This window comes from Herpailurus yagouaroundi, unplaced genomic scaffold (assembly GCF_014898765.1).
Source record: "Herpailurus yagouaroundi ecotype Mexico unplaced genomic scaffold, PumYag 164, whole genome shotgun sequence".
Taxonomy (NCBI): domain Eukaryota; kingdom Metazoa; phylum Chordata; class Mammalia; order Carnivora; family Felidae; genus Herpailurus; species Herpailurus yagouaroundi.
In genome coordinates this window covers 10,410,387-10,432,505 of record NW_024412405.1, presented here as the reverse complement: position 1 = coordinate 10,432,505, position 22,119 = coordinate 10,410,387, and the positions used below count along the sequence as shown (strand labels likewise).

Here is a 22,119-nt window from a genome sequence, read left to right as displayed (position 1 = left end):
GTACTTCATTGTAATATATCCTTTGTAATGCTATTTCAAAAAGTGAAAATTAATTTTAAAAAATCACATTTAAAATCACATGTCCCCACCAAAACAATAAATAAAGTTGAAAATAAGTGGAGCAAAAAGAAGAAACTAGATTTGGAAAAAATTTAGTTTAGAATGTTTTGTTTTTAAGTTTATTTATTTGGGGGGGGCCCAGAGAGAGTTTATTTATTTATTTTGAGAGAGAGTGGGAGAGAGAAATTCCCAAGCAGGCTACGCACTGTCAGCACAGAGCCAACATGGGCTTACAAACCGTGAGAGCAAGACCTGAGCTGAAATCAAGAGTTGAATGCTTAACAGACTGTGCCACCAGGCACCCCAAGTTTTAGTTTAGAATGTTTATTAACTATACTTCCCACAAAACAGTTGTCATTTTCTTGCCGAAAAAAAAAAGAGAATGTGCAAATTAAAATTGCCAGTGGAATTAATGCAATATCTCTTTACATAACACATCATGAGCAAACAATCAATCCCTTGGACTCTCAGGCAATCAGATATATTTAAGCCAAAGATGATTCAAGATAAAAGTAATCAGGGTTCCTCCAACACTGCTTTTTGTGTGATGTATTATTGTTTAAAACATCTAATCACTTAGCCTTTATTTGTTTTCTTTTATTACCTCATTTCATTCCCTGAATAGCTTTAGCAGTAGTGATGTTAACTATTATTGCTGGGACTGATTGAATAGTCTCTTTCTTTTGATACATCAGGTGAAAGCAAAAGTCATTTCACTGTCGAGCTGATACTGCAATTTCCTGTTACTTCAAAGAAGACGTTGCTTTCAAACAATGGCATGAATGTTTTTGACAATTAGCAATTACATGTGATTTTGTTTTGTTTTGTTTTTATTATCCCGTATTCACTTCTTTGATTTTATTGAAGATTTGGATGAGAGACACTTATAAGCACAGTTTAACTCATAATATAAAGGGACTCAAAGTAAGCTTAGTTTCTATTTCAAACAAATGATATTTATCCTACATTTTCTATAGTCAGGGAGATGTGAAGGCTTGCATGAAGGACCAGCATTGCAAATGCCTTTATTTCCTGACATTTTTTCCATTGCCAATATAGACATGTAGTCCCATGTAATTTGAGTGTTCTTTTTTTTCCCCAACACTCTCCTTCTCTTCCTCTTCTCTTAATTGAAAGAATATTTCCCTCTCTCCCTCCACTCCTATCTGTAAAGTACCCTTTTGATATTCTTATCAACATTGAATGTTTCCACTTATTTGGTAGAATCCCAGGAATGTAGAACACCCTGATTTATCTGGTCATCATGCAGGTTTTCTAGGCAGCCAAGTTTAGCCGTGGACGTCTTTGTGGTCTCTCCTCTAAGTATTTAATTATCTTGAAAGTGAAAAAGACGCCAAGCAGTTTTGTTCTCGTGTCTTCCCACAGTCTCTGAACTGTTTCCATGAGTTTTAGCCACGGTTTTTTTTTGTTGTTGTTGTGTTTTTGTTTTTGGTTTTTTTTTTTTTTTTTTTTTTTTGCCATTACTGGCAATAATCATTAGGACATAATTTGAGAATTTGTATGTTTCCATAAATGTGGATCACTTATGGCCCCAGTAAGTTCCATCGTTTGGAATTGTATTTCTGTTTAACTACTTTTACTTCATAGCCAATGGCAGTAAGTCTTTCTCTATCTTAGTTTATCTAGAAAAGAAATTGGGAATCACAAGCAGTTGGCTTTCTATTCGTGATGAAAGGCAACAATTTTAATATCTAAATATAGGTTGAATAAATTCATATGATTTTTATATGTGCATTGCATAGTAATATTCTTAGAGGAGAATATTGCAAGTAATACCATAGTAGCTGCCATTAGAGTCTAACAAATTATCCAACCTGGTCAGACATATTTGGAACATTTAACTAGAAAACAGAACTGGTAGCTATAACTGATGCAGGTTTGTGAATGAAATGCTATAACTACACTTGAGACACTTTAGAGATCATTTAGTCTAATGACTAAAGGTCATTAGTCATTAGACTAATGACTAAATTAGACTAGACTAGAGATCATTTAGTCTTTGCATAGAGAACAAGAAACTGAATCTGTGAAAAGCGAAAGTGACTAGTTCAGGCTAGATAAAACCATTTATTGAAAAATAAACCTTTCTCAACTGTAATGTGATGTCACCTCTGTCATAAGTCACCTGGCCTTATACTGTATAGGTCTTCTTCCAGTGTTTTCATTTTGTTCCATTTGTCTATTTGTCTGGTATTTTATCAGTAATATATTCTTAAATACTGTAGCTTTATAGGAAGTCTAGTATTGTAATCTCTTCACCCATTTGTCTTCCATAACAATACTCTGGCTATTTTCATCCCTTTGCATTTACATACTATTAATAACTGAATACTTAGGGATGCATTAAATCTATACAACAATTGTTGGAGAATTAACACTATTAAGGTCCTAATTAATTAACATAGCATACCCTTGCTCCTATTTATATGTTCTTTAATTTCACTTAGTAGTTTATAGCTTTCTACATAGGAGACTTAACATCTTTCACAAGTATTCCCATTTTATGTTTTTTATGCTATTAAAAATTAAACTTTTAAAGAAATTTCATGTTTATGCTATGTTAAAATGCAACTAAATTTTAAAATATTAACCACTTGTGTCTTATGACCTTGCGAAATTTACTTCTTAATTTTAATGGTTTATATGTAGTTTTTTTTTCCTACTAGTATAGTCACTCCATAGGTGAATAATGACAGTATTATTTTGTCCTTTTTTATGCTTTTTAGTTCTTTTTCTTGCCTTAGAATACTCTATAAGACATCTGTATGATATTGATTAGAAATAGAGATAGTGGACATTCTTGTCTTGCTCCCAATCTTTGGTAAAATGTTTTCAGTATTTTGCTTCTAACTATGATGTTTGCTATAGATTTATTTTAGACCATAATCAAAATAAGGAAGATAAGAAAGTTATCTTTTATTCTTTAATTTTTTTGCATGAAGGAGCTTTGAATATTGTCAAATATATAATATGCACCTATTTAGATGACGATATTTTTTCTGTTAATGTGATGAAATATTTTGATTGATTTTTAAATGCTAAACCAGCTCTTTAATCCTGGACTAAACCCTTTTGGATATGAGTCTTTTTAAAAATGGCTGGATTCCATTCTTCACAGAGCTAGAATGAACAATCCTAAAATTTGTATGGAACTGAAAAAGACCCCGAACAGCCAAAGCAATCTTGAAAAAGGAAACCAAAGCTGGAGACATCACAATCCTAGACTTCAAACTATACTACAAAAGCTGTAATCATTAAGACAGTATAGTACTGGCACAAAAATAGACACTCAGATCAACGGAACAGAATAGAGAAACCAGAAATGGACCCACAAATATATGGCCAACTAATCTTTGACAAAGCAGGAAGGAATATCCCATGGAATAAAGACAGTCTCTTCAGCAAATGGTGCTGGGAAAACTGGACAGCGACATGCAGAAGAATGAACCTGGACCACTTGCTTACACCATACACAAAAATAAACTCAAAATGGATGAAAGACCTAAACGTACAACAAAAAGTCACCAAAATCCTGGAGGAGAAAACAAGCAACAACCTCTTTGACCTCAGCCACAGCAACTTCTTTTTTTTTTTTTTTTTTAATTTTTTTTTTCAACGTTTATTTATTTTTGGGATAGAGAGAGACAGAGCATGAACGGGGGAGGGGCAGAGAGAGAGGGAGACACAGAATCGGAAACAGGCTCCAGGCTCTAAGCCATCAGCCCAGAGCCTGACGTGGGGCTCGAACTCACGGACCGCGAGATCGTGACCTGGCTGAAGTCGGACGCTTAACCGACTGCGCCACCCAGGCGCCCCACACAGCAACTTCTTAATTGACATGTCTCCAGAGGCAAGGGAAACAAAAGCAAAAATGAACTGTTGGGACCTCATCAAGATAAAAATCTTCTGCACAATGAAGAAACAATCAGCAAAACTAAAAGGCAACTGACAGAATAGGAGAAAATATTTGCAAATGACATATCAGATAAAGAGTTAGTATACAAAATCTATAAAGAACTTATCAAACTCAACACCCCAAAACAAATAATCCAATGAAGAAATGAGCAAAAGACATGAATAGACACTTTTCCAAAGAAGACATCCAGATGGCTAACAGGCACATGAAAAAATGTTCAACATCACTCATGATCAGGGAAATATAAATCAAAACCACAGTGAGATACCAGCTCACACCTGTCAGAATGGCTGAAATTAACAACTCAGGAAACAATAGATGTTGGTGAGGATGCAGGGAAAGAGGAACCCTTCTGCACTGCTGGTAGGAATGCAAACTAGTGCAGCCACTCTGGAAAACAGTATGGAGATCCCTCAAAAAATTAAAAATAGAGCTATCCTAAGACCCAGCAATTGCAATACTAGGTATGTATCCAAAGGATACGGAGTGCTGATTCAAAGGGGCACATGCACCCCAATGTTAATAGTCACACTATCAACAATAGTCAAAGTATGAAAAGAGCCCAATGTCCATTGACTGATGAAAGGATAAAGAAGATGTGGTAGATTTATACACACACACACACACACACACACACACACACACACACACTGGAATATTACACAGTGATCAAAAATAATGAAATCTTGCCATTTGCCACAATGTGGATGGAGTTAGAGTGTATTATGCTAAGCAAAATAAGTCAGAGAAAGACAAATTTCATATGATTTCACTCATATGTGGAATTTAAGATACAAAACAGATAAACATAAGGGAAGGGACGCAAAAATAATATAAAAACAGAGAGAGAGAGAGGGAAACCATAAGAGACTCTTAAATACAGAGAACAAACTGAAGGTTGCTAGAAGGGTGTTTGGTGGGGGGATGGGCTAAATGGACAAGGGGCATTAAGGAGGACACTTGTTGGCATGAGTAAGTGATGAATCACTGGGTTCCACTCGTGAAATCATTATTACACCATATATTAACTAACTTGGATTTATTTTTTAAAATAAATAAATAAGTAAAAGAAAATGGCTGGATTCAAAGTTTGTGAGAGATTGATTTGGAACATTTGTTTTCTATGATGTCCTTGTGTGATTTTGTTGTCAAGGTTATTATACCATCATGAAATTTAAATTCTAGCCTTTGACTTTTATAAGAAATTATTTTGATTCTATAGACATTTTTCATTTATATTTTCCCCTATATTTTGGGTTTTATTTTTCATTATTTTAGTGTTTATATTTTGGATCATTTTCATAGTGTGTGAGAAACTTTTCTTTAGTATTTTTTCTGATAAGGCTCTTCTGGTCATCACTTCTTTTAGTTTTTGTTTGTCTGGGGGTGTTTTCATTTTGTAATCAAATTGGAAGGATATTTTTGTTAGGTATAGAACTGTAATTTGACAGTTTCTTTCAGAATTTTAAATGTCATTCCATTGCTGTCTGGCATAAGCATTTTTTTGATTATTCAGTTGTCAGTGTTCTTGATTTTTTTCTCTGAAGGTAATGCATCTTTTTATCTCTGACTACTTTTAAGGCTTTCTCTTTGTCTTTCAGCAATTGACTATGCTGTGTCTCACCTAAGATTTGTGGTTTTCTATATATTTATTCTCCTTAAGCTTCATGAAGCTTCTCGAATCTATAGTTCAAATTTTTTGGCACTTGTTTTAGTTTACTAGGGCTGCCATACTAAACTACTACCAAGTGCGTGGCTTAAATAATAGAAATTTATTTCCTCACAGTCCTAGAGGCTGTAAGTCCAAGATCAAATGTGATCAAGGTTGATTTTTTCTGAGGGTCTCTCTCCTTGGTTTGTACATGACCATATTCTCTCTGTGTCTTCACATGATCTTCCCTTGATGTGTCTATGTTTTAATCTTCTCTTTTATAAAATCACCAGGTTTGAGTCTCCCTTGAATGGCCTATTTTAACCTTAATTACCTCTTTAGAGATCCTATCTCCAGATATAGTCACATTCTGAGGTACTGGGGATTAGGAATTCAACAGATGATTTTTTGGGGGGGGGGGCCCGCCACAATTCAGCCCATATTAGAAATGTTTTCTCCATTATCTCTTAAAATATTACTTCTGCCTCATTCTATCTTTTATTTCTCGGAACAATGCATGACACATTATTTCATGTCCAGTAGGTCTTTTATGCTCTCTTCCCCTCATTCTTTTTGTTTTCTATGCTTCATTCTAGGTATTTTCTACCAACCTACTTCCACTTTACTGATCGTCTCTTCTATGTCTAATCTACCATTGTATCTTTTATTCAGTTTTAATTTCATTTACTGTATTTTTTAACTCAGAATTTCCATTTAATTTTTTTACATATAATTCTCCGGTGAATTTCTCCATTTAGTAACATAGTTTCTTGAATATATTAATCATAGTTATTCTAAAATCCATTACTGATAATTCCAGTTTAGTCATCTGTATCATTTTTGGATCTCTTTATTGTCTATTTTTTCTTTTTCATTTTTGAAAAAGTCACTCTATCCTATCTTTTGACATATGTGGGTTTTTTTTTATTAAGCATAAATACAGTTTAATAAAATTTGTAGAATTTTGTAAGTTATGCTATCTTTCTTGAAGAGATTTTTTTTTCTAGAAGACATGTGAGAAAGAAGATAGATAATATTAATCCAATTAGGATTTGAAATGATTTCTAAAGTGAAAACCTGGGATGTTTATATGATGTCTGTCAATGCCCTCTTTTTCAAAGTTTCCTGAATTCCAATTGCTATTTTTCTAGTTAGATGAAGTGAAAGCTCTGTTTAGTTTATTCACCTGTTAGATGTTGCTTTTTCCTTGCCCTAAAAAGTTTCAGATTTCACAATACAGGAAGAGGATTATTTGCAGAGAAGGTGGAACTTACATCCCTCTGGTTTCTTTTTCTTTAGGTTGTTGGCCACTTAAATCCAGGCTGCCTTGGGAGCCTTTGACTTAATCTTATAGCTGGATTTTTGCTAGTCAAAAATGATTATTGAAGCTAGAGACAAAATGGAGACAGGAATTTCAGGTGCAATAGGATTTTGTTGAAAAGTAATGCCATTATAAAATCCCTTTTAAAGGAATAGCATTATTTAATATAGAGACCATGAGTTATCTGAAAGATATTGTTGGCAGAGGAAAAAAAAAAAGAAATTGGAAGTTCATACAGAGGTAGAAGCATATTAGGCTCTGAAAAATGGAATACTACTTCCAATTATATAAGAAATATAAAAAATTATTATATATGTGGATCTATTTAGGGAAGCTTTTTACTCTTTAAGTTACATGTTTATTTAATTTTGAAATGTTAAATACTGTGCCACAAACCAACATCATAGTGGTACTTAAGAAACCCAAATGAATACTTAAAAATTTATTTTTATTTCGGTATTTTTAGAGGTACTTATTAAGTAGGTATTCCCAATTTTGAAATTTTTTAAATTGATAGGTTAAGTTATTCCCTAGGTTATTAAGCATATAAGTAGTCAGTATTAAATTCTGTCTTGGGTCTTCCTGAGTTAAGAACACAAACTCTTAACTCTTATCAAAGATTCCCTTCTTAGGGAGCTAACCCCTGTCATGGCAGTGCCTTCCATTAGGGAATACTCTGACAAGTAGGATGTTATTTATTACAGTATACTAAGCTCTGCTTCCTTATTACTCTAACCTATTAATTCTGAATATGCTAACTGTGCTGTAAAATACCGAAGTTCAATAAGTTTTCTATATTTATAAATTTTAAGTTTATTGAATTTCTAACATTTTTGGCTGTGCAATTCCCAGGCTGTACATATGTTTGACACTGCATTATTGAAAAAATTGGCCTAAATCCTGAATATGATGTTAAAGAATATTTCCCAAAACTGAATGTAAAATGCGTGGGTCGGTATATGCATAATTATTGATAAGACTTTATTTTTTAAGAAAATTTAGTTACTTAGATACATTATGTCTAGAGTTTTACTTACATATGTTTAAATTTTAAAATATTTTTATTTTTAAACAATTTCAAACTTAGAAGACCTAAGAATAGTGTAAAGAGCTTTTTTACATGAACCATTTGAGGATAAATTGCTCACATGGGGTTCTGTCACCTTCAAATTTAAATGTACTTGTATATATACATTCTCATATTATGTATACACTTATATATATATACACAATGTTTTTTCTAATGTTTTATGATTTGGTGAAATCAGTATTAGGAACTAAAAATAGTACAAAAAAAGGCTATCATTAGGAAATATTGCTTTTTGGTTAATTTTTTCTAATTTTAAAAGCCTACCTTGTCATTCATGGAAAATGTATTATTTATTGTGACCTAGATTTCATTGTTAAATTTGTTAAATAAATTTCCTAATTATCTCTGATGTGGGGAGAAAGTTCACAATTATTTCAAATCAATTTAATTACCACTGAAATGTGTATTAAGGAAGTGATATATTCACTCACACTTTGGAATTTTTTTTTAAGTGACAAAACCCAAGGATTTAATAGTGACTAGGGCCTGATTCCACACTACCCTTCCATTGCCCAAATAAAGTTTATTTTCAAGAAACTTTCTGTAAAAACATTTCTTTGATTCTATCAAACACAGCACTCTCACTGGTGAATGGCAGTTGTTGCCTATGACTACCCTATGGCATTTGTCCCATAGAGTCTTTCATGGTGAATTACAGTTGTATGTGTTTATTTATGACCTAGAATGGGATAATTAAAGTCAATACCAAGAAAAGGCCCAGATATGATAGGATTTATGTTTGCAGAATCTCCAGATCTTGTTTCTGAAACAAGGTACTATTCATTGTCCAGCTAATGGGTTCACCCACTAGGAAGAAGGATATTCTTATTTTAACTGATACTGGGCACTTCATGATGGGCCACACTCATCAATTACTTAAGCTCCATATTTTTTAACCTCAGTCATTCACTGACTTTTCAAACCTTCGACCTGCTGCAGAAGGTTTCTGACTTACGTTGACAAATGAGTGTGATATTTCTCCCTAATTTATAAATGTCTTTGTTAGAAAAAAAAATGAATCTTGAGTAATGGTTATTTTAGAAACTATCTTAAGGTTGAAATAGTGCCATAATCTAATTTAGAAGCCTAATGGATGTCCTCAGTGATGCTTTGTTTGATACATTGGAAAATATTTAGGGGAAAGTGAGACCTGGTACACCAATTTCCCATTTTCAGTTATAGGCACTTTAGGGCAGGCAACAGAAAATTATATTAGTTCTGCATTTGCTTAAATGTCTCATTTCCTCACATATTCCATGATTGATTACTCTAATCCTCGTGTACTAAGACAGTACAAACAGAATAATTGACATTTATCCATATTTTTAAAAGTCATGAGCAACTCTTCCTTGGCTGATAATTGTGATGTCAATGTGGCTTGAATTATGAGAAGTCTCACCTCCCATTTTGGGAGGTGAAACGTTCTTCTTCCCTTTCAAATGTCTGATGGGAGATTACTTCATTCTCACACACAAAATATTTGTACTCAGATGAAATGGTACAGAATATTATAGTTCTCAAGTGTTTAATTCCATCTCATAGAAATTTCAGGAGAACTTAGGATGCATTTGGCAGGAGTTTTTCTAGTGCAATCAGGTTGCTATGGTAAACCTATTATTTTAGGCAAAGGAGGACTGTGTTAGTAAAGTGCTAATCTCTTTTCTGTTTTATGTGAGCCTCTAATTACTATCTAGCTATTGAGCGTGTACTGCAAGTGTGGTTTTTACCATTTTAAAAAGTGAAAGAAAATAAGGTCATAGAGAGTGTGCCTGCTGTTACTGCACTAACAGGTGCATTTGAGAATATAGTGCTCTTCCTAGTTAATCTCATTCTGGATCAGGAAATACAGGTGTTTGTTTGTTTGTTTGTTTGTTTGTTTGTTTGTTTAGAGAAATGGAATAGGAAAGGAATGGATTTTATGTGAGTAATTGAGATGCAAGCCTCCCAACATGTTTTCTATTGTAAAAATGTAAGTAACATCTATTGTTTATTGAGCACTTACCTTGTGTCAGGCCTTGTCTTATGTACTTTATATGCACTACAACGTTTAGCATTTACAATAACATTGTTACCAGTTTTATTATTATTCCCATCACACGACCACAATAAATTAGGTTTAATTGATTCTTCCAAGGAATTACATTTAATGGTGGACATGCCAAGATTAGAATCTAAATTTATTTAATGTCGGATCCCATGCTTTTAGTTGTATCTGGGCAACAAAATGTATCTCCCTTTCTCTTTACCTTACTGACATTTAACAAACACTTTAAGACTTATTGCCACATCCAGGTCACCTTTATCAGAAACTTTTTCTAACCTTGTCAGGTGTGTGTGCTTGTATATTTCACCTTTAGTCCCTCCACTAATGAAAGTTTTTTTTTTTTTAATTTTTTTTTCAACGTTTTTTATTTATTTTTTTTGGGACAGAGAGAGACAGAGCATGAGCGGGGGAGGGGCAGAGAGAGAGGGAGACACAGAATCGGAAACAGGCTCCAGGCTCCGAGCCATCAGCCCAGAGCCTGACGCGGGGCTCGAACTCCCGGACCGCGAGATCGTGACCTGGCTGAAGTCGGACGCCTAACCGACTGCGCCACCGAGGCTCCCCAACTAATGAAAGTTTTTAAATGGTCTCCTTTATTTTGTATCTTCCGTATCTAGCATAATACTTAACCCATAGTTGATATTCAAAATGTGTTTGTTGAATGAATGAATGAGGGAGTGATCAAATTGGTACAGATATTCAAGGTTGATGAGCCCAGTTGAATCTATTCTTGAGCACGAACATGTTTTCTATGCGGTATAGTTTGAAGGAAGTGAGAATCATTCTCCACCTAAACACCTCAAATGCCAGCATATAAGGTAGAAGTGATTTGTGTGTTTGGTTGTGTGTTGTGTTTTCAGTTATGGTCTCTGCAGATGTTTTCAGTCTTTGTTATTCAGGTCCATATATCTAACATGCGGTGTCTGAAAATTCCAGATTATAATCCTGCACAAATGCACAAGCATATTATTGGCAGTAATGGAGAAGATTCGGTTGGTCATTAGCATCTAAAGCAGTATGGGTTTACCCAATTAGTTTATGAAGGGACTCTTCCTTAACTGTTAATACATGAGATGAGGGATTAGTGTCTATCTTGTTTATCTTTGTATCTCCTCATTTAGCATATAGTAACTAGTCACTGATGGTTTGAAAGCTGTGCCCTGTGGAGATGAGGCCTTAAAAAGAGAAGTTTGAAAAGAGTGAAGGTTAGGAGAAGGCAGAGTCTAAAGATTTAGAGATTTGTCATGGTTAAGATTGTATAAGAAGAGGAATCCAAGAAGAAAAGAAATTCCCAGAAGAAAGAGGGAGGGAACAAACGTGGGGGGGGGGAGAGAGAGAGAGAGAGAGAGATGGAAGAGGTTCGTTGGGGGACAAAGAAGGGAGTAGAGGATGAAGAGGAGGAATAGGAAGTAAAGGAAGAAGAGATATATAGTCTAAAAAATAAATGTCACCTTCACAGTTTCACATTGTTAGCTTTATATCAGTTTTGGGAAATCAGCTTCTAGCAGAGATAAACACCTTTTCTTCAGACAATGCTTGTAGATCTCTCTCCATTCTCATTTGGAAAGAGTCACCCAAACATCCCTAACTATTAAAAAGGACAACCAACAATAGTTCTATAAACAATTGAGGAATAAGAGTTGACCTTTCCATCCTTCACACACTCTGTGACCTTGAGAGATAACCTTTTCACCCTGTGTCCTTGAGAAAGTAACGTATTATCTCATTCTCAGAGACTCATTTTCCTTATCTGTAAATTGTAGGGCTAGTTGGACTTGATCATCCTCCATGATTTTCTATCTCTAACAATCTCCAATTTTATGAAATAATTAAATGAATATTTCTCCCATAGCTGTGCTCTGGTAGTTAATAAGGATGAAAACTAGTGAGATTAATAAATAAGGAGTATTTTTTAGTTTTAAATTTTTATTTAAATTCTTGTTAGTTAACATATAGTATAATATTAGTTTCAGGTATAGAATTTAGGGATTCATCACTTACATACAACACCCAGTGCTCATCCCAACAAGTGCCCTCCTTAATACCCATCACCCATTTAGCCCATCTCCCGCCCACCTCCTCCCTGGTAACCATCAGTTTGTTCTCTATAGATAAGAGTCTATTTCTTGACTTGTCTCTCTCTTTTTTTCCCCATGTTCATTTGTTTTGTTTCTTAAATTCTCCATAGGAGTGAAATCATAAGGTATCTTTCTCTGACTGACTTATTTCGTTTAGCATAATACACTCTAGCTCCATCCACATCATCACATATGGCAAGATTTCATTCTTTTTGCTGGCTGAGTAACATCCATTGTGTGTGTGTGTGTGTGTGTGTGTGTGTGTGTGTGTGTGAGTGTGTACTCACACCAATTCTTCTTTATCCATTCTTCGGTAGATGGACGCTTGGACTCTTTCCATAATTTGGCTATTGTTGATGATGCTGCTATAAACATATTTATAAATAAATAAAGTCTTAATCTTTTAATTTCTAAAAATGTAAATGAGGCAATCTACCTTTTATAAAGGTATCAAGCTGCTCTTTTATTTCATCTTATAATTTAATGGTACGTAGTTATCCTATAGGTAGAAAGAAAGTCCTATTTTCTCTTTCTACTTCGGTATTTAAATAAAGGTATTTTATTTGTCTATTCCTTGAAGCATCTTGTGGGTAAAATCTAAAACACTGTAAATTAGGGTTTCTCCAGGCTATATCAGGTAAAATCTTATTAACTTGAAACTTTTGGAGCTTTCAAATATTTTAATGAACCAGGTGACTTCCCTTCAAAGTATAATTATTTTAAATTTGCAGTTTATTTCCATGAGATTCACTAAGAGATATAAATAATTTATGTTCATACTGATCATCATGTAGTATTTCTATTTTGAATGATCCATTTTGTCTTTAGTCTATTTTTCTCATGGGTGTGCATTATTGGTAATTTATATATGAGCTTATATGTATGGTCATTTTTTTTGAGAGAGATAGAGAGAGCATGCGCTTGGGGGAGGAGCAGAGAGAGAAAGGTAGAAAGAGAAATCCCAAGCAGGCTCCACACTGCCACCACAGAGCCCAACACAGGACTCAAACCCACAAACCATGAGATCATGACCTGAACTGAAACCAAGAGTCAGACGCTTAACCAACTGAGCCACCCAGGTGCCCCATATAGTTATTTTTTATTATGTTTTATTTGTGCAAATATTTTGTCTCTGTTTATTGTTTATGTGTCAGTCTTATGTTATTGTTGTTTTAAATATTGTTTATGGTAAAACTTGTCAGTTTTTTAGCGTTTCTGGTTTGTTGTCATGTTTTGGATAGTCTTTCCCACCCGAGGGTTATGAAAACTCCCACCTATATTCCTGTCCAGGATTTTATGTGTTAAATTTCTACATTTAAATGTTGAATACGTTGGGAATTTATTTAGTTGCAATGAATGAGTTAAGTAAAGGGTCTGATCTTTTTGCAACATAGTTCACTGGTTGTAGGAGACTTGTTTGGTAAAGAATCCATGATGCCCAAGAAAATATATAGCATATTAACTTATAACATTATGAATCATTACAAAGTAGTAACATACAAAACCTTGACCTGGGTGCAAAAATAGAATAATTCCAGGATCCCAAGAGCTCCCACCCACCCTTCCTCAATTACTACCAACACCCTCCTCTGCAAAGATGACCATTATTCTCACTTTTAAGGTGTTCTTGCCTTTCTTTAAAAAAATATTTTAGAGAGAGTTGGGGAGAGAGGCAGAGGGAGAGAGAGAGAAACAGAGAGACAGAGAGACAGAGAATCTTAAGCAAGCTCCACGTGGAGCCTGACATGGGGCTTGATCCCAGGACCCTGGGATCATGACTTGAGCTGAAATCAAGAATCAGACACTCAACTGACTGAGCCCCCCAGGAGACCCTCTATGCCTTTCTTTAAAGTTTGCCTCCTAAATATATATCCCCAAACACTATGAAGTTTAGTGTTGTTGTGTTGTGAAATATTTCAAACAATATATGTCATTTCGCGGCTGACTTCTTGCACTCTACGTTATGTGTTGAAGATTCAAGCATGATGTGGCAAGTAGCAGTGTCTCCTTCACTCTAATTGTACAGTGATCCCCTTAGGAATATAACTGACACTTATATATTCTGTCACTGATGGATATTTGAATCTCCTTTGAGACTATTAGGAATAGTGTTGCTATGATTGTTCTGGAACATCTCCTGGTACAAATGAGTATAATTTTCTCCAGTGAATATGACCAAGAATTGAGTTGCTGGTTCATAGATTATGCATATTGACTTTACTAGATAATGCTAAGCAGTATTCCAGAATATTCTGCCAATTTATAACTGTACCAGCAGTAAAAATATGCCCTGTGTTTCCACACCATTTTCAAAACTTGTTACAGTCAGTTCTTAAATGTTTACTCATGTGGTTGGTTTGGGATAGAATTTCAATATGGTTTTACTTTGCATTTCCCATATGATTTAGAAGGGAGTATCTTTTCAAATGTCTACAGATCGTATGAATTTTCTATTAAAACAAATATTAAAAATGTTGCCCATTCAGTTTTGTAATTATAATAGTAAATTTTGTCAATAATACTCAAAACAAGTGTGTAATATTTGGAAATATCATTCTCCAACACTGTTATTTGGAGTTAATGCCTTGTGAAATGAAATAGGATATAGAAGGATAGCAGAAATTACAGACTTACATATCCCTTGTTTAGAATTATACTCCCATATCTGATTAGGTGCTTCACACAAAACAGATCCTTCATATTTGCTGAATTTCAGATGTGAAACAGTTTGGAATCTGTCAGTTTGGAATAAGTGCATGAGGGTTTTAAATTTTAACATGGTACTTACAGAAAAGTATACTCCAAGGCCAACATATGCACGTGTTTAGCTCTCTTAGTGAGTGTAAGAAAACTTAAAGATGATATTAAAGTGAGGTGTATTTTATTTCTTAAAATGACTAGTTGTGCATAGCAGTATGAACTGCATTTTGTCAGTCTTGGAGTGTTTCTTTATTGCATGGAAGTGTCAAATTAGAAATGTTTAAGTAAAATCTTTTTAAATCAGAACTTCTAGATACCTGCATTAGGTCATTACTCTATGCTAATGTATAAGCCTTAAAATACAGTACATAAGGATTGCCATACCATGTATCATTGGACTGACTTTTTGTGTGCTCTTAAAGGTTATCTGCTTTTTTAAAATGTAATAGGAATGGACAGACTCAGTGTAAAGTTCACGTAAGTTTTGGTTGGATGATATTGATGATGTTGGCTGAATTAATTTCTTCTCAGATGGTTATTTCTGTCCTTTCCATCTGTTCTTGAATTATCTTTTCAAAAATTACTCGGCTTATTTGTATTTCTTTGAGTGTATCTTTCTTTAGATTCTCATCCCAATTTGTTATACAAAATGGCACTTATTAGTGCTAGACGTACAAACTTCCACTATCCTTCATTCTTACTTATGTGAATACTGGTAGTCATTGGAGAAGCTACATTTATATCTCCACAACACTAAAACAGCCATTGAAATAATAATATCATTTAGCAAATAAAGGAAGGAGATTGGATTCAGTCTCTTATTGAAAAAGTGAAAGACAATAAACCTGTCAGTGTTTCCTACTCCATCAACAGAGAACTTTGCTGGCTGCCAATAGGTTATTAATCTCACTGTCAGCCTGGACCACAGAGAGTTCAGTATTTGTGGTCGATTCAAGCATACGCTTATCTAGTATAAAGTTTACATGCAGTGATCCCTAGTAAGGGATGTGTACACCCCTAGTAAGGGGTGTGTACAAATTACTGTGGGATCAGAGAGAAAGAACAACTCATTGAGGTAACCCAACAGGGATGGCGAGGAAAGTTTCATAGAGGAGAGGAGATCTTAGTTGGCTGTTGAACATTGGATTGGAAGGTATAGAGAAAGTGGTAGAGTGCACAACAGAGAGAATAAGTGGAGCAAAAATCAGTCTCTGAACATGAGTGTACTGTGAACACTGGATGTGTACTGGGAAAGGTGAGTTGGACCAGGGGTGGAGAGCTCTGTTGAGGAATTTGATCTCTGCCCTGAAGGTCCCGTGGGACCATTAATTGAAAAAGGGTTACATAATCATAGACATGTTATAAGAAAGTGGATCTGGGGCGCCTGGGTGGCTCAGTAGGTTGATCCTTGATTTGGGCTCAGGTCATGATATCATGATCCATGAGATCAAGTCCCACATCGGGCTCCACACTGACAGCATGGAGCCTACTTGGGAATCTCTCTCTCCCTCTCTCTTTGCCCCTTCCCTGCTCATACTCTTTCTTCCATTCCCTTGCTCTTGCTCTCTCTCACAATAAACAAATGAACTTAAAAAAAAAGTGGATCTTATGAAATTTCAAACTGGAAGGAGAAGAATAGTTTATTAAAAGAAAAAAGGAATCAAATATATCAAATATATATATATTTGATATATATATTTGATATATATATATCAAATATATAAGATTTGGTGACAGATCAAATGATGGTGACCTTCTCCTGATAACAGGACACAGGAAGAGAAGTAGGTTTGTGAATAAAGGTGATGGGCTTGCTGTGGGACATATTTCATTGATGTAACTGTGGGAAGTACAAATGAAGTTTTTCTGGCCAATTGGAAAGGCATATTTATTCTGGAGGAGACATTCTAAATTTAAGTTCTATCATTAAAGCTCATGTGTTGTGGGAATATTACTAAACTATTTACATGCAGTGATTGTTTAGTGCATCTGTTCAATAAGTATCGATTCAAACATCATAAGGACACGCAAGAAGGCAGTTGATTCTGCTGTATTTGTGAAGGTACATGAGTAGCAGGGTGCAAGTATCGTGGATTTGGTGACATTGGATATTGAAAGATGAGCAGAAATTTAACTGGCAAGTATATGTCTTGGTTGGGACTGGACTGAAGCTGTGAACTAAGACAGCAAAATAAGGCACTTTAATATGTGGACTGTATGAACAACTGACTCTTCATTAATTTTCTGTAATAAATTAGCCTGTCTTGATTTATGATGTTTTGCCTTTCCATATGAAGTTTCTATAGCCTATGAACTGTATTACAGCTGTAGCTATAAAGTAAGTCAGCTAACAGTTGGCTTAATATAGCTTTTTAAAACCCCAACAGATTCATGACCCCAAAAAAACCCCAAAAAACAAAAAAACACACCAAGAAATGCAGAGTGGCTAATTATTCTCCAATATTTGAAAAAGGATACCTGAATTATAATCTGCTAGGGAAAAAATGAACCTAGGGCTGAGTATGAACACTTTTCAGTGTAACTTTATAGAAGAAATACAAGACAGAAACTGTCCATAATGAAATAAATGAAACGTTGATATCCGAATCCATATGCCAGCATTTCTATCATCCTTTCCAGAGAGGCACAGAAGCCAATAATGCATATCCGGGAAACTTCCAGAATGCCTTAAAATGTTAATAAATTATCACCACAAATACATATGCCCTCAAACTTAAAAATTGATGTTGATGTGATAACTGGACTGCATTCCCTCTCAGGAATAATGTGGTGGAAGGTTCCCATATCTGTCCATGCAGGACTAGTTAACAGTATGTGGTTGTGCTGCTGATGGTTCTGTGGTTAGTCTCTTTGTCTCCACAGTCAAAAAAATGGAATTTTTTGTCCTTCACACACACACCCACACACACATACACACACACACACACACACACACACCCATGATGAGGGCAGATGTGTTTATGTACACCAGAAGGTAACTGGGGCTCAGGAAATCTGGGTTCCGGTACCAACCTTGCTAATGTCTACTTTGCTGGCCTTACATAAATCATTTAGCCTCTGCTTGCATGGGCTTCCTCATCTATTAAGTACACTGCAGAAAGTCATGGATCCTCTTGACACTTTATAAAAAAATAAATGAGTGCTGGTGTATTTTTCCAAGGAGAGATCTGGGGTCTACCAGTTAAGAGTTCTTGTCTGTGGACAACAGGAACCAACCTCATTAAGTGGGATGGAAAAGGATTTTATTAGAAGGGTTTAGGTGCAGAGTGCAAGCTTGGACAACCAGTTCATGCAACAGCCCAGGGAATCAAGGCCCTGCCAAGAACTAGCCCCTGCTGCCATCACTTTGGAACTGGGTGCCGAGTTCCTCCACTTGTGGACACTCATTTCTGTGCTGTTGCTCTTGCAAACTCTGCCACAGACCCTGTGCCTTTTCTTCCACCCTCAAGAACCAAAGCCCTGGCCAAGACTGTCTGGTGTGTCCCTCTTCTGTCCACCAGTGCGTAGGAAGAGGGAGTATCCCTGGGGAAGGGGAAGAGCTCTGCCTCCTGCTGAACCTGGACCCATCTCTAAGTAGGAAGAGAGACAGGTTGAAGGGCAGCCAGAACAACACTATCTCTTGCAATATCTTCCACCAGATTCTCAAAGGGACAGTGACCCCCACCTCTGCTGCCAGAAAAGATTATGAATCACTGCATTAGATTATCTTTAATTACAGCTCTGAAATTATATGATTCGAAATACTAATTTTCCTTTCTTCCATCATCTACCAACTCAGAATTTCTTTAACAAGATACAAACGCAGCAACAGAATGACTAACAACATTGCAGGGTCAGCCCCGAAGCATCTTATGATCATTTCAGTGGGTGTGTAATTATGATGGTTGGGCTAATGACAGAGAGGAACAGATGTCTTGGAGTAGTCACCCAGCTGAATTTCTGCCAAACCAGCACCGATTCCTCAGACAAAGGGAAATTTTCTTTCTCGTATAGCCTCCCGGTGCTGCGTTGAGTATATTAAAATGCAGTCTGGCTTCATGGCTAAGTGCGCAAATTTTAAGGTTAATAAGAATTGATATAAATTTTGAATCTCTTCCTTATGAACTGGTTCACCGGGGAAGGGAACTTGGCGTCAGTACGTGTCTGTTTCCTGTTTAGTAAAATGATAGTAATAATGCTGGTCAGTGTGTGGTATGGTGAAAACAAAATGATGGAATTCAAAGAATTGCAGTGTTTGACACGTAGTTACAGCTCAATAAATAATGATGAAAGCCATAACGATAGTAGTTAAGGAATTCCCAAACTTTGAATCCAACTCATTGCAAAGACCGCTTATACTTTAACATTTCAAGTCAAGAATAATACTGGTATTAAGGTCGTGCACTTTGATACATGGTCCCTGTTAAAATGAGTTCTATGAATTACAAAATTGATGCCCAATTGTCAAAAAACATCACCTCGAAATGTACCTATGAACATCGTTTGCTTATGTGGCCGATAGAGCCCCAGTAACAATACATAAAATATTTTTTTAAATGACAACGTTATCCTAAGTTATGTCAAAATATGTATGATTTGGTATCATCAGACTAAGTGGAAGATGAAACGCCCAGAGGGTTTAATAAGACGAATTCTCATTCGTCTTGAAAACCGAAAGAAACAAAAGCGTCACTCCAGCTCCCGGCCTCCTCGGCACTTGGTCTTGGTCTTGCCCAAGGCGGGTAAGAAAATTATCTGTGGAACTATTTCCAGGCGCAGCAGGAACAGGCTTCATGGTGTGTTAGTTGTTTGTATCCTTTGGAAGCCTGGCCGATTCCGTGACCCTCCTAACAAGTGTGCCCTCCCTGTGCGTTTTGCAGGTAAATGCGAATGTGGCAAGTGCACCTGCTACCCTCCGGGAGACCCCAGGGTGTACGGCAAGACGTGTGAATGCGACGGCCGCCGCTGTGAAGGCCTGGACGGCACGGTCTGTGGGGGTAAGCGCTTCTCACAGCTTCGCGGCCAGCTTTGCCTGCCTTTCTTACCCTTCTTCTTCTTCTTCTTCTTCTTTTTTTTTTTTAACAAAAGGAAACTCTGTTAAAAAAGAAGATAAGATAACCTGAAGGCAATATACAAGTAGACCTAAAAGCATTACACAATTCGGTTTGTAATGATCTTTATTTTCTTGGACTCTTGACTTAGGGATATGTGAAAATACACAGCCCGCTGGTCACAAAAGGTCGTTGAGATTATGCTAACTCTTGTGAAGATAGTGACAGGTTTTGCTGCACCTGCTCAGTTAGAAATGACGTTTCTTGCTCTGCCAATAAAAACTGGTAGGGGAAGCATGTATTACCTGCAAACTTGGGGGTAAAATCACACTCTACTTACAAAAGCACAGAAGATAGACATTCCATTTCCATGATGGCTGGGAGACCCAACAGGAGCTCACCAAAGGTAATAATCTTCAGAGCAAGGGGGACCCAGGGAGAGGCCAGGCAGCAGAGGGAGTGCAGCACAAATGAGGTCCTTGAGGGTGAACGTGACAGTGTCTACCCAAGCTTCATGCAGCCAAGGGGATGGGGCCAACCCTCAATGTCCTGTTTCAGTCTTGCAAAACTTCATGTTGTAGAGATGATGCCTGCAGACTGCAGCTCCGTGCAGGTGTCCAGAACCAGCAGATAATGATTGTAATGTGATTGGGTGCTATTATCAGGGAAAAACCAAAATGCACAGACAGCTCACTGAAGGCGGGGACGCCATCTACCTGGCATCCCTGTGTGTCTTTCTCTCTGTTCTCTCGCTGACCAACTATAACACACTGGCGATTTGAACAAACATCCTTTGTTCTTTCCTTTCTCTGTGAGCCAAGGGAAGAGGCCCTTGCACAGCCCCAAGAGATTGCTCCTGCTTTCTGCAATTCACAGATGCGACAGGGAGTGAGGTTAGAGGTGTCAGTGTCCCAAAACTAAAAAGTGGCAGAACCCAGGATGTGGGCTCTGACGTTCAGTTCACAGATCTTTCTCGATACCACAGTTTTCCCCAGGGTGACATCAAACTGTTTGGACTTTTTGGCAATATTATTTTTAGTTTAGATTTTTTTTTTTTCTTCATTGGTATCAGTTACCAGAAATATCTAAATTGATTATAGTCTTTTTATTTTTCTGGTAAGTGCTCTATGTTTACTAACTCATTTAATTATTTTTTAAGAATCTTTATTTATTTTTGAGAGAGAAGGAGACAGGATTCCAACCAGGCTCTGAGCTGTCAGAGAAGGGCCCGACATGAGGCTTGAACTCATGAACTGTGAGGTCATGACCTGAACCGAAATCAGGAGTTGGACACTTAACCGATTGAGCCACCCAACTGCTCCCTAACTCATGTAGTTCTTACAATGGTATCTAAAGCCCCTACAAAGAACCACATACACATCTTTGCTCTTATTATTAGCATTGTCATTATCTCTGACATGGAGCGTCTATCTCACATGGGTCTCCCTGCCCATCTGCCTCAGTAACTTGGTTGAAATGGTTGATATTGTAGAAACCTATTACATCTACATACCCATAAATTATAGGCCCCCTCCCCCCAGTGCATCTCTCTCTACAACTTTGGGGAGGAAATCAAAGATGGCAACAAATCTGTATAACTCCCTGCTAGATGAAATCAAACGTGTTAGGTAAGTGAGAGAACATCTCACAAAGTAATTTTTTACACTAATACTTGACTCTGCTTGTCTATACTCTCTGTATTTTGTCCATCTACCCAGAGTTATCTGTGCCCCCGGGAAAACTGATTTTCACTAGCTAAACTAGTAAAACACCAGTGTATAAACCAGGATACCAGTTACTTGACATCCAACGAGAAATATAATTGTGCTGGAGACTAGAACACTTTGTAGGGGAACTCTATGGGAAGATTCAGAGATAAGGATTTGAATGCAAGGGATGTATTGAAAAGGTGAAGGATACATTGTAGGAGAGTGGGTAAGGGAAGGCAGTCAGTTACGATGGTGTTCTCAATCCACGGCAGTCAACTGTAGCTTCATCCAAGGACAGGAGATGAACCTCTGGGAGCCCAAATGAAGCACACAACTCTGATTTTTCCATCAGTCATTGGTCGAGGACTGCTTCTAGGAGCCATGAGCTCGCCTGCCACATCCAGCATGCCTCAAAGGTACACGCATGATCTCAGAGCAGTCTTCTCTAGCTAGAGACTCCCTTGGGGCCGAGAACCCT

General features: G+C 36.5%; 1 protein-coding gene across 1 annotated transcript in view; it reads left to right on the top strand.

The window, feature by feature from the left end:
• ITGBL1 (integrin subunit beta like 1) overlaps nucleotides 1-22,119 on the top strand; it is a 206,581-nt gene that overhangs the window by 161,624 nt on the left and 22,838 nt on the right. Inside the window, exon 8 of the mRNA XM_040487122.1 lies at nucleotides 19,762-19,878. Within this exon, the coding sequence (XP_040343056.1) occupies nucleotides 19,762-19,878 (117 nt within the window). The remainder of the gene's footprint in view (nucleotides 1-19,761; nucleotides 19,879-22,119) is intronic.